This window comes from Lonchura striata, chromosome 1 (assembly GCF_050655825.1).
Source record: "Lonchura striata isolate lonStrDom1 chromosome 1, ASM5065582v1, whole genome shotgun sequence".
NCBI classification, from domain to species: domain Eukaryota; kingdom Metazoa; phylum Chordata; class Aves; order Passeriformes; family Estrildidae; genus Lonchura; species Lonchura striata.
The window spans coordinates 5382867-5398508 of NC_140703.1; the positions used below are offsets into that span (position 1 = coordinate 5382867).

The 15642-nt window shown below is 52.1% G+C and overlaps 1 protein-coding gene and 1 long non-coding RNA gene across 10 annotated transcripts in view; one reads left to right on the top strand and one right to left on the bottom strand.

Moving 5' to 3' along the window:
- RNF121 (ring finger protein 121) lies at positions 1 to 15282 on the bottom strand. Of its 9 annotated transcripts, none has more exons than XM_077790936.2 (9): positions 14996 to 15282; positions 10060 to 10097; positions 8122 to 8263; positions 6616 to 6770; positions 5988 to 6095; positions 5429 to 5549; positions 3321 to 3454; positions 1645 to 1746; positions 1 to 1329 (listed from the first exon to the last, which is right to left on the bottom strand). In XM_077790936.2, the coding sequence occupies exons 1-9, from the start codon at positions 15086 to 15088 to the stop codon at positions 1209 to 1211; spliced, it is 1014 nt and encodes a 337-aa protein (XP_077647062.1). In that variant the 5' UTR covers positions 15089 to 15282; the 3' UTR covers positions 1 to 1208. The 9 variants fall into 9 exon arrangements, with proteins under 9 accessions (XP_077647062.1, XP_085441291.1, XP_085441386.1 ...); XM_085585165.1 differs by having other exon boundaries at positions 6578 to 6770; positions 14996 to 15068; XM_085585260.1 differs by lacking the exon at positions 14996 to 15282 and adding an exon at positions 14870 to 14949 and having other exon boundaries at positions 1 to 1343; positions 1648 to 1746.
- Positions 14818 to 15642, top strand: part of LOC110473097 (uncharacterized) — a 22586-nt gene continuing 21761 nt past the window's right edge. Inside the window, exon 1 of the long non-coding RNA XR_014956988.1 lies at positions 14818 to 15095. This is a non-coding gene — a long non-coding RNA (uncharacterized LOC110473097). The remainder of the gene's footprint in view (positions 15096 to 15642) is intronic.

Here is a 15642-nt window from a genome sequence, read left to right on the forward strand (position 1 = left end):
TCCATTTCCAGGGCTCTTATTTTGGTGTTTGGCACAACACTGCAATGTGGTTTCACCCAAAAGAAAACTGAGGATGCAACACAGTGCTGGGGCTCCCCAGGGGGAACACAGCCCACACAGCACCCACAGCCATACCACCACTGTGGCCACTTCCCAAATCCTGAGCCAGAAGCTGCCTTGTAGCCCTCCACCAGACCCCAGTGCCCTCAGGGAATATGACTCAAGTCTCCACATGCCAAAATACCACCACTGGCCCTGGGATTGGGGACTTTGCCCCCACCCACTACCAAAACTTGAGCCCAAGACCACTTGCCCCAGCAGGACTTTGGCATGGCTCCTCTACCCGCAAAGTCAGGAGGATGTCATGGAGTAATGCTGGGGCAGGGAAACACCAGCACCAGCCCAACCTTCACTCCATCCCTTTTATTCCAGTGCCAAGTGAGGGCGGATTTACGCAGTGAGGGCGGACCTGCGCCCTGGGCCAGGGGCACCCGCTCTTGGCTGCTCGTGATGTACCATTGCTGTCACCCTAAAGGGCACAGAGAGGAACAGCACTGGCCCCACTCCATGCCTTGGCTGACCCCCCCGAGCAGTCAGGGGACACCGCTGGACTCTAGGGAGGAACACAGAAAATTTGGGAGCATATAAAAGGGTTCCCCAAGGCAGAGCCCACCATCACCATGCTGGAAAGCAGCCTGGTTCCTGCTGGCATACTCATGGTGCCCAGAGCAGACCTGGCAGCTGGGGATAGCCAGGTGACCTTCCATCCTCTTTTTCAGGGCACTGGGCTCCAGCCTCTCCTCTGCAGCCCCCATGTCCCATCCTCGCTGCCAGCAAGGCTGCTCCAGGGTGCTGGCACTGGGAGCTGACGAAGCCTTGGCCCTTCTCGCCATGGCCTCCCCCGACAGAGTGGCAGGAAGGAGCTGGAGAACAGCCCTCAGCCCAAAGCTCAGCCCAGCAGGGCGCTGCAAAGGGCTGGACAGGGACAGGGAAAGGGGACAAGCATCTCTTTTTGGCTGCAATAGAAAGTTTTAAATATGCTCATTAAAATAATTGCTTTTTAAAAAAATCCTCCCCTAGCCCCAGCAGGAGGGGCCCCGACGTTGCTGTCCTTGGTGGTGGTCAAGGTCCTGAGAGGTGACGGAGCAAAGCCAGCACCTCTGGTGGCAATGTCCTCTCGTGGTTCCGTGGCTCCCTACCACCTGCCCTTACTCCAGCCCGAGGATGTAGTTGATTCCCTGGACCAGTCCAATGATCACCGGCTGCCAGGCCACCAAGTAGCGCAGCCAGTCCAGCAGCTGCCCGTACATGACATGCGGCCTCTCCCAGCTGGGCAGGAAGGAGTTAAAGAGTCATGGAGAAATGGATGAGAGGAGCATGGCCCACCCAGAAGCCACCCAAAGGTGCCCCAAAGCAGGGACAGAGAACACAGGTGCCCAGGGAGGGACAGACAAGCACCCAGGGAAGGACAGACATGAGTCCTCACAGGCTGTAGCCAGGCTTCACTTGGGTTTTGCAGGGTCTCTGCCACAGCCACACGCTGCAGCAACTTACTCAGGGTACCAGGCAAGCTTCTCACCCCTTGTGTGCTCTACCCACAGCTTCCCTTCCCAAAGTGCTGGCTACCAGTGGAAGAAAGGATACGGATTACTGAACATCCTCTTGAGATCCACCTTCTCTTTGCAGTATGGACACGTCTGCTTCTTCCCGACAATGCACCAGCCCCGGATGCAGAACTCGTGAAACCTGGGGAGTGGCATGTTAAGGGGAACTGGAAGAAGAGGGGGATACATGGCTCAGCGTGGAGGAAACCACCAAGGCCAAGGAAGTCCCCCCAGAGCCATGGAAACATCCCCCCATGAGAGGATGGTGCATTGCACAATCACAATTCCTATAAGGTGCAGCAGCAGCTTCCAAGGACAGCGGAAGGAGCTCACGGGGCAGCAGAACAGAGCCAGGGTGGCAGCGTGAAGGCCCTGACCTTCACTGAAACAGAAATTGAAACTCTTCAGTGATGGTGCCCAAGCACTGAGAAGGTTTGAATAGACTGGGAGAGATCTGTGAACTGCATGCATTTTGGAAGCCTTCTTCAAAGGCTTCCTGGAGATTAACATTTAAAGAATTTCCCTGTAAGTAAGGGTCTGACTTACAGGTGCTTACTATGCTCTGTCACAAGGATTTGCACAACCTGAGCACAGCCTGGCAAAGTTACAGGAAAACATGAGGTGGCTGTAGCTGACTCTGCCACACACAGAGGTGTCACAGAGCAAATAGACCTTCCCCAGAATATCTCTGCCACTCAAACCATGGAAGAATGCCAGGCAGCAGGAACAGGAGTCACTTCCTTGTCAGCCCTGGCGCCATAGATGCAGGAGTGCCCAGTCAGCAGTGACCCCTGAGGACCACCAGGAGCACCAACCAGCTCCTCTGGCAGCCACACCACCCCAAGCTGTTGCAGTCCCAGGCCCTTGCACAGTGTCAGCCATAAATCTCACCAACAGCTCCCAAGAGTTAAATTTAGGCTCCTGTTTTGCCAGCATGACCTTTGCTCAGGCCCAGTTTGGAAACCACCTCGCAAGCAGTAACACACACAGTGCCAGAGGACATCCCATCTCTACACTGAATCACCACGGGGAAAAAACCCTGACTTGCTGCCCCAGCCAGGACTGAGCACCAACCAGGACTTCCAGTTTTAAAACCCACTTCCCATCAATCAGCTGACACAAAGGGCTGAGTGACTCCAGCGTGCTGGAAACCCTGGAGGAGTTCTAGAGAAGGAAGAAGCTGCTGGGCTGAAACCAGAGCAGGTAGCAACCAGCAGTGCTGGACCAGGGGGCTGTTTTCAGAGGGGGCCAGCAGTGTTTCCCCACGGTTCTTCCTTACAGACACTCAGGACACACCCAGTGTGGCATGGAGCAGGAATGCCTCATGTCCTGACCTCACACCATCACTTCCACCAGAATATCTGCTGGAGGCACTGCCAGCCAGATGGGTCGCAGCAGATTTGTCAAGAGCAGGTAAAAACTGCTTTTGACAAATCTGTGCAGCTCCATGACTCAGCAGAGGGAGCTGGGGATGAGAAGGAAGAGGAAACAACCACTTGTGAGTGTCATCAAAGTAATTTCAGCAACACCTCTTCCCATGCCAAGTCAGCGATGACACAGGCACAGATCACATGCAAATTCAGCCAGACAGCCCCAAGTCCCAGAACAGGAATTTCTTCACCCAGTGCGGGAGAAGCCATGGGGCAGGAGCTCCCTGCTGGCCACCCCAGCATAGGGCTAGTGAGGCAGGGGGCTGGCACCTGCAGAGAAGGATACACGTGGTTGCAGGAGAGGCGGTAGGTGTTCTCGATGATCCCTTCCTCATTGACATCCACGAAGATCTGCTGGCCACAGACAGCACAGACGCTGTCAGAGAGGTGCTTGGTGGGCATCCCTGAGGCGCTGTAGAACTGAGCAAGGGCAGAACAGAGGGAGAGCAGTGACAGTGGCAGGGCACGTGTCCCACACCCATGGTGGCAGAGCTAAGCTCTAAGGAGGGCTGGGGTCAGGGCCCCAGCAGTCCAGCTTTGGCCTTTGGGGCTTAAAACCTTGTTACAGGTTTGGCTGCAGGAAACAACTACAACAGGACAGCTGCTCAGTGATGCAGTGGCCCATCTCACCCCAGCCCCATGCACCCCCTCCCCATGTCAAGGGGCCAGCCCTCTTTGTTCCCCAACAGGCAGGTGCGTTTTCAGCTGCCTGCCAGGGACGTGCACCCAGGGCAGAGACTGGGGGAGAGAGCAGGACAAGCTGGAGGTCACAGCTTTGACCCAAAATGACAACCTTGGACTGCCAGTCAGACACAGCCCCACCTCCAGCCCTGCAGGTCCCTGGCATTCATTCAGCAAAGCACAGAGCAGCCACCCCTCTCCATTTCCAAGCCTCATGGCTCAGCATAGGCCTGACACAACATGGAAAGTATGGTCACAAAACCAGGTCCTACACACTCCAGCTGCAAGGGACCCCTCAGGATCATTGAGTCAAACTCCCTGCTCTACCACACTACCTAAAACGAAACCATATGACTAAGGGACTCTGAACTCTGGCAGACTTGATGACATGATCATGTCCCTGGGGAGCCTTTTTCCTCTGAGTAAATAACCTTTACCCCATGTCCAACCTGCACTTCCCCTGATTCAGCTTCACTCCCTTTCCTCATGGCTGGACAACCACCTCCCCTGGCCACACATTGATGCTGTGCCTGATGCACCCCAGCACACACCTGGCCCCTTTTAGCTGTCACGACACACTACTGACTCACATTCAAGTTGCTGTCAACCCTAACTCCCTAATCCCTTTCCATAGAACTCTCTCTGGATTCTTGTCCCCAAATTTGTACCTATAACCAAGATTACACCAGCCCAGATGGGGAATCTGGCACTTGCCCCTGTTAAATTTCACACAGCTGGTGCTTGCCCAGCTCCCTCTCCAAGGAGGTCACAGCTCCTCCTGGTTTAGTACCATCAGCAAAACATGCCTCTGGCGAGCCCTGGCACAGCTTTGCTCTGAGCATCTAACAGAGCCCTGAGAATCTAAGAGAGATCTGAGCTGTGTCATGGTGTACTAGTGGCAGGCCAGGGCTTGGAGCTGAACCTCAAGGAGCAGCAGCAGCAAGCTCAGGAAGATGGAAACACAAAGTCCAAACCCCTAAACAGCTGCTGAAAAGAAGAAACATGACCTTCTTCATTGGTATCCTAGGTCATGTATTTTTAGTGGAGTGGGTTATTTTGATACCAGATGAGTGGGCTACAGATTTTAGGCCACTGCATCCTCTGTCCACAGGGGCAGCTAAAGTTGAGCAGGTACAAGGAAGGAAGTCCACAGTCTGAATCCTTCCCTGGTGGCTGCAGGTCACAATACAAGCACATGGGTGTCAGAAATGGGAGTGTTCATTGGCACTGGAGATTTTAAATGCCCAGGAAAAGAAATATTTGTCAGTTTAGCAGGGCTAAACAGATCATTCCACTTCTCCACAGAATCAGAAAATGGCTTGGGTTGGAAGGGACCTTGAAGGTCACCCAATTCAACCACCTTCCATGGGTAGGGACACATTCCACTAAGCCAGGCTGTTACAAACTCCATCCAATCTGGCCTGGAACACTTCCAGGGGATGGGGCAACCACAGCTTCTCTAGGGAATCTGTGCCAGTGTCTCACCACCTTCAGAGGAAAGAACTTCTTGTCCTGGAGATGGAACCCTGCAGAGGCTGCGCTCTTCAGGAAGGATCTCAGAGCAACTCTTATTACATTAGACCCAGGGACTCTTCCTTGGTGAGGGAAATTCCCATTTGAGGGAAGCCAAAGCTGCTGCTGAGACCAGCATGTTTCAGGCCTCCTGATAGGGGGCACAACTCTGGCTTGGGGGACAGTCCATCGTGAACTCACCCCGATGGTTGAGGCCATGTAATCCGCACACATCTCAGCAAAGTCCCGTTCCAGCACTCCGTAGTAAAGACCATAGAAGAGGAGGGAGATGCCAAAGTCCATCGCATCTTCTGGTTTGATTCTACAACAGGAAAACCATCAACAGGGCTTTTTTTGAGGGCAAAGCCACTCTAATCATATTCTAGAGAATGTATTATTCCAGAGAAGTACTTGAACTCTCTAATGATGAAGCTGGTTTGGGCTAGAGTCTTCTGTCACCACCCATGGACTGGCTGCTTCTTCAGTATAGCAGTAAAAAAAAAAGCCACTGCTGCCCCCAGGCTGAACATCACAGAGCTAGGGGAGGTTCCAACAAGTGAGCTGGAAGAAGGGCTCTCCAGCAACCCAGACCAGTTCAGGTACCAGCACCTCACCTGTCATCCTCCCAGGAGTGAAAGGACACTCCAAGTCTCTTTGGCCCCATAAATCAGATTGTCAAGTAAATTGATTTTCCAGAGTAATAGCCAAAGGTGTGTTCCACCCTATCACCCCAGGAGTGGGAGCTGAAAGATTCACTCACCTGAATAATAGGTTAAGTCCAAAAAGCGTAAACATGACAGCCATGTACCCCACAATCCCAGTAGCATAGCTGATCTTGTATATTAGTAGAAACCATTTATAAACCAATCTGTAGAAAATTAAAACAAATAATTTAATTACTTCATTTTTTCTTGAATGAAAGTGTGCCAATCATCTGAAGAGTTTTATTTTTCACACCTATTGTGTTTTTGCAGACACTTCACCTACCCCTATACATGGGCAAGAGTTTTACATTCCTAATTCAACCTGTCACAGGCTGCTTGCAGTCTTGATTTCCAAACTAGAAACCTCATGAACTCCAAAGGCCATAAGGAAGCATGCTGGGAATAACTTGGGTGAGGACACCAGACCACATGAAATCCACCTTTCCATCCCCCACCCAGGTACCAGGAATAATGGGCTGGCTTGCCAGCTGCTAGGTAAGTGCCTCACACCCTTTCACACGTGCAGGGCTTTCACACTCCCAGGGTGCAAAGTTTAACACACATCTGTAAGGATGTGTAAGGATCTGTAAGGTGCAAAGCTTAACACACATCAGGGAAACTGGAAAGAGATCCTTGTAATGGTTACCCTGGGGCTGAGGAGTTTCCCAGGAACAGCAGACGAACCTGGGTGTTGTCTGTACCAGAGGCTTTCGAGTTGCCCTGAAGGTGACAAAAGCTGTGACTGCTGAGAAGAGCACCCAGATCACCAGGAACCGCCACCAGTTCAGCTTGATAGTGAAATACAGAGGCACTACCCACATCTGGAAGAGGGTCACCATCTGCAGGAACAGAGGAAAGGCATTTGGAGCTGGTTCTCTGCTCTTCAGACATCAGAAACACACTGTCAGCCGTGGCAGCCATTCTCCTGCCTGCATCAAATGGCTCTGAATTGCACCAGGAACCTGGGGAGGTTTGACTTGTGACACCTACAGAAGAGCTCAAAGCTCAGCACAAGAGCAACTGAGGGAGCTGGGGAGGCTCTGCCTGGAGGAAAGGAAGCTCAGGGAGGACGTTCCTGCTCTCTGCATCTACCTGAAAAGAGGTTATAGCCAAGTGGGGCTCGGTCTGTGCTCCCAGGAAACAAGGACTTGGAAAAGGCCTCAAGTTTTGCTAGAGAAGTTTAAGGTTGCATATTGAGAAAATTTCTTCCCAGAAAGGGTGGTGAAACCCTGGCACATGCTGCCTGTGACAGCGATGAAGTCACCATCTCTGGAGGAATTTAACAGCTGTGTGGATGTGCCACTTGGGGACAAGGTTTAGTTCAGGGCTTGGCAGTGCAGGAGTTGGACTCAATGATCTCAGAGGGCTTTTCCAACCTAAAGAGTTATGTGATTTTATGAGGGAGTCAGAGGCAGCAGCCACGTGATTTCTGGTAGCAAAGGGTACAGCTGGCAGGAGAATACAGGAATCATCTCCAGAGGAATGTATGGGAGATGATCCACATAACTAGTTCTTGCCAGGATCCCAACACTGCAACTACAAACACCTCAGACAGGTTTTACACAAGGCAAGAAGGTTTTGGCTTGCCTCTGCACTACAGCCTATTCCCAAAAGGATCTACAGCTGTGCAGCTGAGCTCCCATAGTGCTGCTGAAGGGAAACAGGCAAACAGGTTTGGTTTAAAGTTCACAGAGGTACTACCTGGAAACATTAAATCAATATTATTATTATGACAAGGAAGTCAGAGTGAAGTTGCTTCAGGTAACAACCAGACCCAGACAAGCTGGTGGCATCAGCAAGAGGCAGGTCTGCTCAGCAGAGTGCTGCAGGAACCATCAAACCCAGCTGCCAGCAGCAAGAAGCCCCCATTGCTTCCAAGGAAGCACACACAAAATGCAGCTTCTCTCAGGACAACCCCCAGGATCTGCTTGTCCATCCCTGATTGAAAGCACTATGTCACACAGAGTTATCTGCATCACTTCCAACAGAAACCTGAGGCCTTCAGATTCATCCACCCTCATCCCTAGCTAGAATCCCCGATGTGCTGAGAGAAACAAGGAATGCTGGGAAAACAAGGGAATCAACACCAGACAATGGGAAACCCAGGAACGCTTCTCTCATCAGCAAAAGGAGGGCATTGCTCAGCACTCCCATCCAGCACAGAGGCAGAACGGCTGGGGGGTAACTTACGTTGTAGGAGCGAGGGTGCCGCTGCTTCCACTGAACCAGGAGGAGCTGTGCCACCACCAGTGTGGCAATGAGGATGAGAACCATCTCGGCATGCATCGCCTCGTGCCCACGGTGCTTGGCATGCATCCGTACATGCTCCACCCTGCAACAAGCAGGAAAAGGTGGCTGAAGGCACACTGGCACAGACTGCATGCTGGGGTATGAACACCTCGGGAGAGCCAGGAAGACCAGATGGAAAAACAGCACTATGAAGAATTGTGTTTGTGAACAATCCAGAGGGGAAGGGACAAAAGGCTGCTCTGAGACCAGCTCATTTTTACGCTGTGAAAGCCAAGAATACCACTTTGCCCATCTGAGCGTGAAAGAGGTGGAGAACTCCCACTGACATACCTGAACTAATGAACGTGGAGTGCACAGTCAGCATAACTTGCAATCCCAGAATGGGCAAGGTTAGAACGGACCACCAGTGGGGTCATCTCTCTCAACCTTCCTGATCAAGCAGAGTCTTCATAAAGCACACTCCAACTGTTTGACCCACAGTGTATGTTAATTCTCAATACCAAACCCTCAGCCCAGTTTTGGAACCACTAACACTGTTCTCCCACTAGTCCAACAAGGGAAATGCTGGAAGGGTCAGGGTGGAGACTGGGGAGAACAGCTGATATCTGGCAAAACCCCCCAAAACCCAGCAAATTGCCTAAGCATTCTGGAACAAGTGATTTCCAGCCTAATACTTGCCAAACACCTGGGGTTTCTTTGCCCAGCTTGTGCTGTTTGACCAAAAAACAAGGAGGAATTAAGAGCTGACAGATATTGATGAGGTCCCCTGTCAGTCATCTCCTCTTGAGGCTAAACAGCTCCAGCTCCCTCAGCCTTTCCCCATAAGAGAGATGCTCCAGTCCCTTCACCATCTCTGCAGCCTCCACAGGACCCACTCCAGGCTCTGTCTCTCTTGTCCTGAGGAGCTCAGAACTGGACAGAGCACTCCAGAGGTGTCTCACCAGGGCTGAGGAGAGGGGCAAGATCACCTCCTTTGACTTGGTGGCAATGCTATTCCCAATGCATGCCAGGATCCATTTTGCCTCCTTGGCCCATAAGGCACTGCTGGCTCAGGGACAGTTTGTTCTCCACCAGGACCCCCAGGTCCTTCTCCATAGAGCTGCTCCAGCCTGTGCTGCTGCAATACTGAGAGCCCAGTCTGACTGATTTTCAATAAGCATCTGGATTAAATTGGTTTGGCTAAGGAAAAAAAGAGGAATTTTTCAGGCCCCTTACTATAAGGCAGACATTGAAGGGCTGGAGGGTGTCCAGACAAGGGTAAAAGAGCTTGAGAAGGGTTAAGAGCACATGTTTGGTGAGGAATGGCTGAGGGAGCTGGGGGTGCTCAGGCTGGACAAAGGAGGCTCAGGCAGGGGGGATCTTCTTGCTCCCTACAAGGCCCTGACAGGAGGGTGGGCCTAGGTGGGGGTTGGACTCTCCTTCCAGGTAACAAGTGATGGGATAAGAGAAAATGGCTTCAGGTTGTGTCAGGGGAGGTTTAAGATGGATATTGAGGAAATTTCTACACAGAAAGGGCTGTCCAGCCCAGGCACAGGCTGCCCAGGGCAGCGGTGGAGTCCCCATCCCTGGAGGGATTTAACAGACATGTAGATATAGCACCTGAACACATGGTTTAGTGGGGACCTCAGCAGTGCTGGAGGAATGGCTGGACTCTGATCTCAGAGGGCTTTTGCAACCTTAACTATTCTGTGATTCTATATTTAGCAGCAGTTTAAAAGAAAAAAACTATTGCCTTTTAAGACAGTTCATACTTCTCCTTATCAAAAAATTGTGATCCTTTCCTGCTCCACTGTGATCACAGGCTGTATTGCTACTTGCTCGGTTCAGTAGCAGGAGATCAGTTGAGCTGTATGCTGCCAATCAGCTCCCAAAACTCACCTCCATCTCTCCTCTGGGGACAAGTGTGAAAGATCGATCTAGGGAGAAAAAAAAAACACCCATGAAATCAGCTGCTGGGAAACTCTGGATTCAAATACTTTAAATAAGAAAGATCCACATGCCCACAGTGCCAGCATAGCCCAGAGCTGTCCTTCATCTTCCCAGGAAGAGCAGAGACTCTCCCTGCTCCTCCACCTTACTTACACTCCCACATTTTATTGGAGCCGAGGATCTGTCCAACATCCCATGTGACCAGAACAAAAGAACTGGCTTAAATCCCACATTCACAATACAGCCAGGTGTCTCAGGGCACTGAGTGGTGATCCCAGTGAAGCCAATGCTCCCACCAGTGGTAGGAGACTAGGCTGCAGGATGGGGGACAGTATGTCACACATCAGAAATAAATCAATGCCAAAAAGATTTGAAACTCACAGTAAAAGAAAGACTTAGGCCTTGCTTTGCTGAGATAATTGAAAAATCCTCCTAAATATCACAGGCAGGAGCTACTGAGAGCAAGAGGAGCTGCTGTTATTAGTGATGATTGACAATAGATACTTGTATCCCATCTTCTCCAGTAAGATTCACAAAAAGCACGAATACTCTCCTTTTTGGAAAGGGGAGGAGTAAGGGGAGCTTCAACACTGCAGTTCTGCTTTCACCTGGAGCTTTATATAGAATCATAGAACCACAGAATGCTTTGAGTTGGAGAGACCTTAAAGCTCGTTTCACTCCAACCCTTCTCCCATGGGGACACCTCCTCTAGACCAGGCTGCTCCAAGCACCATCCAACCTGCTCTGGAACACCTCCAGGGATGGAGCTTCTGTTTCCCTCAATATCTTCACCTAACTGCTGACAAGCCTCCAGCACTGGTCATGTCCCCACACAGGGTCACTGACCAGGCAGCACACCCTGACCCACAGAACCGGGGAGGGAATCCCACAGCTCTTCCCATCATATTTTCTTGGTGAGACACAAAGATTAAATCAAGAGCAGCTCAACTGGGCTGGGAACATACATGTGGGGTTTACAAATCCTCACAGTGCTGGAGACACTCCAGTATTGCTGAGGCATTGGGGATGAAGGTTGGAAACAAGCCATAGCACAGACTGTTATCACTCTTTCCTGCACACACCAGAGATGTGTACACAGGAACGAGCTCCACCTCACCCCACTGGATACAGGGCCACAGGCTTGGATCCAGCCTTTGTGCTGGGGTTCTCCACAGGCTGGTGACCCGCCTGGTCACCATCACCAGCACACACACGTCTCCCAAGCAGCAGCTCTGATCACAGCCAGGCTCAGCTGAGGATGCACAGCTGCCTCATTTCCTCTGTGGCACCTAATTTTACCCCAGGGTGAGGAGGTAGGGAAAAAACACACCGCAGCAACCCATCTGCCTGATGTGGAGCATCTGCTGAGCTTCACTCCACAGCAACACCTGCAAGAATTTCAGCCCTTGAGAATCAAGTCCTGAAGAAATACTTCAGGACTTAGATGCAAAATCTAAAGCTAAGAAAATCCTCGTTGGAGTTTGCTGGCCCGTGTCAGAAGCCAAGGGAAGGTGGTGACAACCTGACACCAAGAATGGTGTTTGTACTGACCAAATTCCCTGAGGACCTCTGTTCCTAAAGCAGCCACGTCCAAATGCATCAGTTCAGAAGTTGCAATGTAATTTGGAGCAAGAACTGCTCCAAACAAACAAGAAAACAGGAGATTTTAAAATGTTTGCTGGTCACTGCACGCAGGAGACACTAAGAAATCCCTAGTGCTTGTTGGCTCCAGCACAGGTCAACCACTCTACAAGCCCTGAGAGCCACCTGGGTGCTCCCACTGCCTCCCACCATGAGACCCCCACTCCTCCCAGGCTCTGTCCCCACCCGTGCTGGATGAAGACATTTGACAAGCACCTTCCAACCACAGCAATAATTTTCATTCCTATACAGTGGCTCAGCTCACTCCTTTGTACCACACCAGCAGCCACTCTACAGAGACTGGGATATTTACCAGCCTCTTTCCTTTGGCATCTTCCCTGAATCTCCAAATTCTTCCAGCAAATGCATTCGAGATGCCTCAGCTCCAAACCCTGTGGAAACACTGCTGGTGTTGCTCAGAACAGTCTTCTTCTGAGCTGTGCTCCCAAGACAATCAGGGATCCGTGGCCCTGAACACAATTTTCTCTCAAGTACAAGGACTGAGCTTCACCAGATTCCCCAGAGCTCAAAGCTCCTGAAATAACTTTATTAAGCAGGGGGCAGGACATGACAGAAGAGATGTTGGGAGGGATCTGATGACTGTCAGACAGGACATAGCAGAGCAGCCACCCTGAGTCAGACCTTCCAGTTAACTCCTCTTTGACCTGCACACTCTCTTAGCACAGAAGTTCTGGGTTAGAGCTAAAAATGCACAGCAATGATGAAGGAAGCACCTGCTCTTGCCAGCAAGCATTTATTCCACTTCTAGTTTGGGGTTGTTTGATTTTAACATGCAGTCTTTTAGGTCTCTTTCTAAGCCAAATAGCTAGGTAGAAGAACCTTTACTCCTAAATCTCCCTTTACCAAGAGGGGTTTGACAAGAACATTTCGGGTGACTGAAGCAGCTGAAGATCAGCTCCACCAAGTGTTCAACTCCACCCTACCCCTGTTTCAGCATCCTTCAGCTGCCACACCAATACAGGACCCAGTGTGCTACCAACTACAGCTCTTAGACAAACTTTTTGTTTTGAAGAAAAGGAATTAAGAACAATTCTTCTGCTCTCTTATCTCCTCTGTAACTCATGATCCTCTCAAAAACCACAGCCTCTTCTGGGTGATGACTAGGAGAAACTGGATATCTAAGACTAAAGCTTAATCCTTCCCTTGGACGTGGTATCATGGCCTTTGGAAGAATCTTGTGCCACTCTCTGGTTTTCTGCAGGAGCTGATGCCCCAAAGCCTCCACAAACCCGTGATCCTCACCACTGGGACAGTCACAGAATAACCCCCCCTAGAAAAACACAAAGGCTGTTGATATGGATAAGACTTTGATAGTGCTTAGTATCAAACTTAATACTTCTACATAGTTTTGATCCTAAAAGGACAGGGACACCCCAAAAGGGACAGGGACACCCCAAAAGGTCATGGGTAAAGCTGGAGCCCGTGTTCCTCACAGCCCAGGGAGCTGGGAGGATCTCTGGGCAAACACACACACAGCTGTGAGCTGACTGTAATCCACTTATGCTCTAAATCTCCAAAGGAGGCAAGAAGAATGCCTTGAGGATGGAGAATGAGCAGCTGCTGATTTCAGTTCAAAGCTCCTGAGCAACCAACAGCCCTGATTTCACTTTTCCCATTGCCCCAACTTCACTCTTTGTCTTTCAGCACCTACCAGGAATCATCTAAAATAAGGGGAAGATAAATCTCTACAGTGCTGTAAGTCCAACCAAGACAAATTGGGACAAGGAATATTCTTTAGTGAAAGTCTGAAGAAATTCTGGAATCTCAATTCTGCATTTTTTCCACTCACAAGACATGGGAACAAGGAGCAGGGAGTGGAAATCCCCCAACTGATCAAACATTTGGATAACTGGAAATTAAACCTTTGCCTCTGCACAGGCAGAGCCAGGGCCACGGGACACTTGGCTTTATTCTGGTGGAATGTCAAACTGCTTTCAGGTCCCCACAACGAGTGCCTCATCAGCAAACTGCTCTGCCCAAAGATCTCAGGATAGCACAGGCAGATAGGTTTTAGCATCAACAATTTGTGGAATCACAGGGATAAGCACAGTCTTAAATGCACCTCCTCATTTACTGCCTCCTTGTGACACCCTCTCTGCCAGCTCCTGATGGAATGAAAAGTGGTAATTTCATTTCTGAGGATCAGAGATTTGGATCTTCCACATTTTTACATACAAAGTCACCAACGAATATCTTAAAATATAACCAGTTGCAACTCAAGAGTGACCAATCTGGGGTTTAATCCTCCCATCACCCCAGTGCACCACAAGGCACAGGGTGGAGGTACAAGCTTCCACAGCTCAGCCACGCAGTAGGGAATCTCCACAACTGGGCCCTGCCAGGAATCTTCTCCAAAACAACCGTCAGCATCTGACGATTTTAAAGCCACACCACCAGTTCTTGAGGAAAGGCACAAAAAAATTACCTGACTGTACCAGCTAAGTGACTTATGACCCCTGTGCAGCCACTCCCACAGTGCAGACAGGATGGAACCAAGTACTCCTGGTTCTCTACAAGTGAAAGAAAAACTCCCAAGCATGAAGCACAGGGCACGGTGAAGAGCCACTGCAAAGCCCGGGCCAGCAGCGCCGGACAGTGGCACTTGCACTGTGACAGATGCACCCACCCTGCTTCCAATTCCAACTTTCCGGACAAATTTTTTCTTTCCAGTTTTGCAACTTTTCATCCCCAGGAGCATTTAAAAGCCAGCATGGGAACAACAGCTGAGCCTCCATCCCTGCCCTCCTACCCCCACTGTCCCCTGCCCCATGGGCCCTCCGAAGCTCCCAGGACCACCCTGCCCCGGGACCCTCAATGGGATCTCCCCCACCCTAACACTCCCCACAGCTACTTTCCCCAAAGCTCTACAAGCTCAAAGCGATTAGAGTCGCCGCCGTCCCGTTCCAGGGACCCTCCGAGCTCCTCAGCGCACATCCCTACACCCTTCACCCGGAGCTCGCGTCGCCCAGGCCCCACGTCCGCTGCGGCTCCCTTTCCCAAAGCAGCCCACAGCGCTGAAGCAGCTCATCCGCGCCTGCACTCCCCCGCCCTACCCGGTTCCACCTAAGCCGCCCCCCGGCAGCCCCGTGCCCCGCACCTCCTCCGCCTCACGCTCAACGGGGCCGCCAACCTCCACCTCCAGCACCGCCGCCATCTTGCCCCGCCCCCCTAGCGGCCAGCCTCCTCCGCCGCCGCCCACCAATCACCGGGCAAGCTGCCGCACCTTGGGCCAATCACCGGACGCGGCGCTGTCCCGGCGGCCAATCAGGAGAGGGAAGGAGTGGAAGGGCTGCCAGACGCGGCACTCGGGGCGCATAAGAGCGGTGAGCTGTCACGGACGGGGGCTGGCTCCCGCTCTCCCGGCCCGCAGCGGGACGCGGAGCCCCGCTGGGCAGCGCCGGCAATACCGGCCGCCTCGCACCGCGGTACCGGCAGTGTCCGTGCTGCCCCCGCCTCGCGCTGCTCCGGGAGGGCGCAGGCGGCTGCCGACCTCCGCCCGCGGGGCTGTGCGCGGCGGTGCCCGCGAGTCCCGTCGGGCCCCGCGGCCGAGCCGGGAGCGGCGGGGCGGGCGGTGAGGGAGCGGTGAGGGGGTCGGGCGGTTCGGGAGCGGTGCGGTTGGGGCGTGAGCTGGAGCTGTGGGGTGAAGCACTGGGTTGGCGAATGGCGTGGAGAGGCTGTGGGGCGGAGCCAGGGTTTTAATAGGGCTGGGAAAGTGGGGAGCGACTACAGCTCTGAGGCGTTTGCGGGTCTGGGAGCACGGGCCGTAGGGCTGAAGGGAGTTGCAGATAAGGATTTGAGGGCACTGGAGGGCTGGATGGGGGTGGTACCTGGGGGGCAGAAATGTGGGCGTTGTGGGGTGAGCTGGGGGAT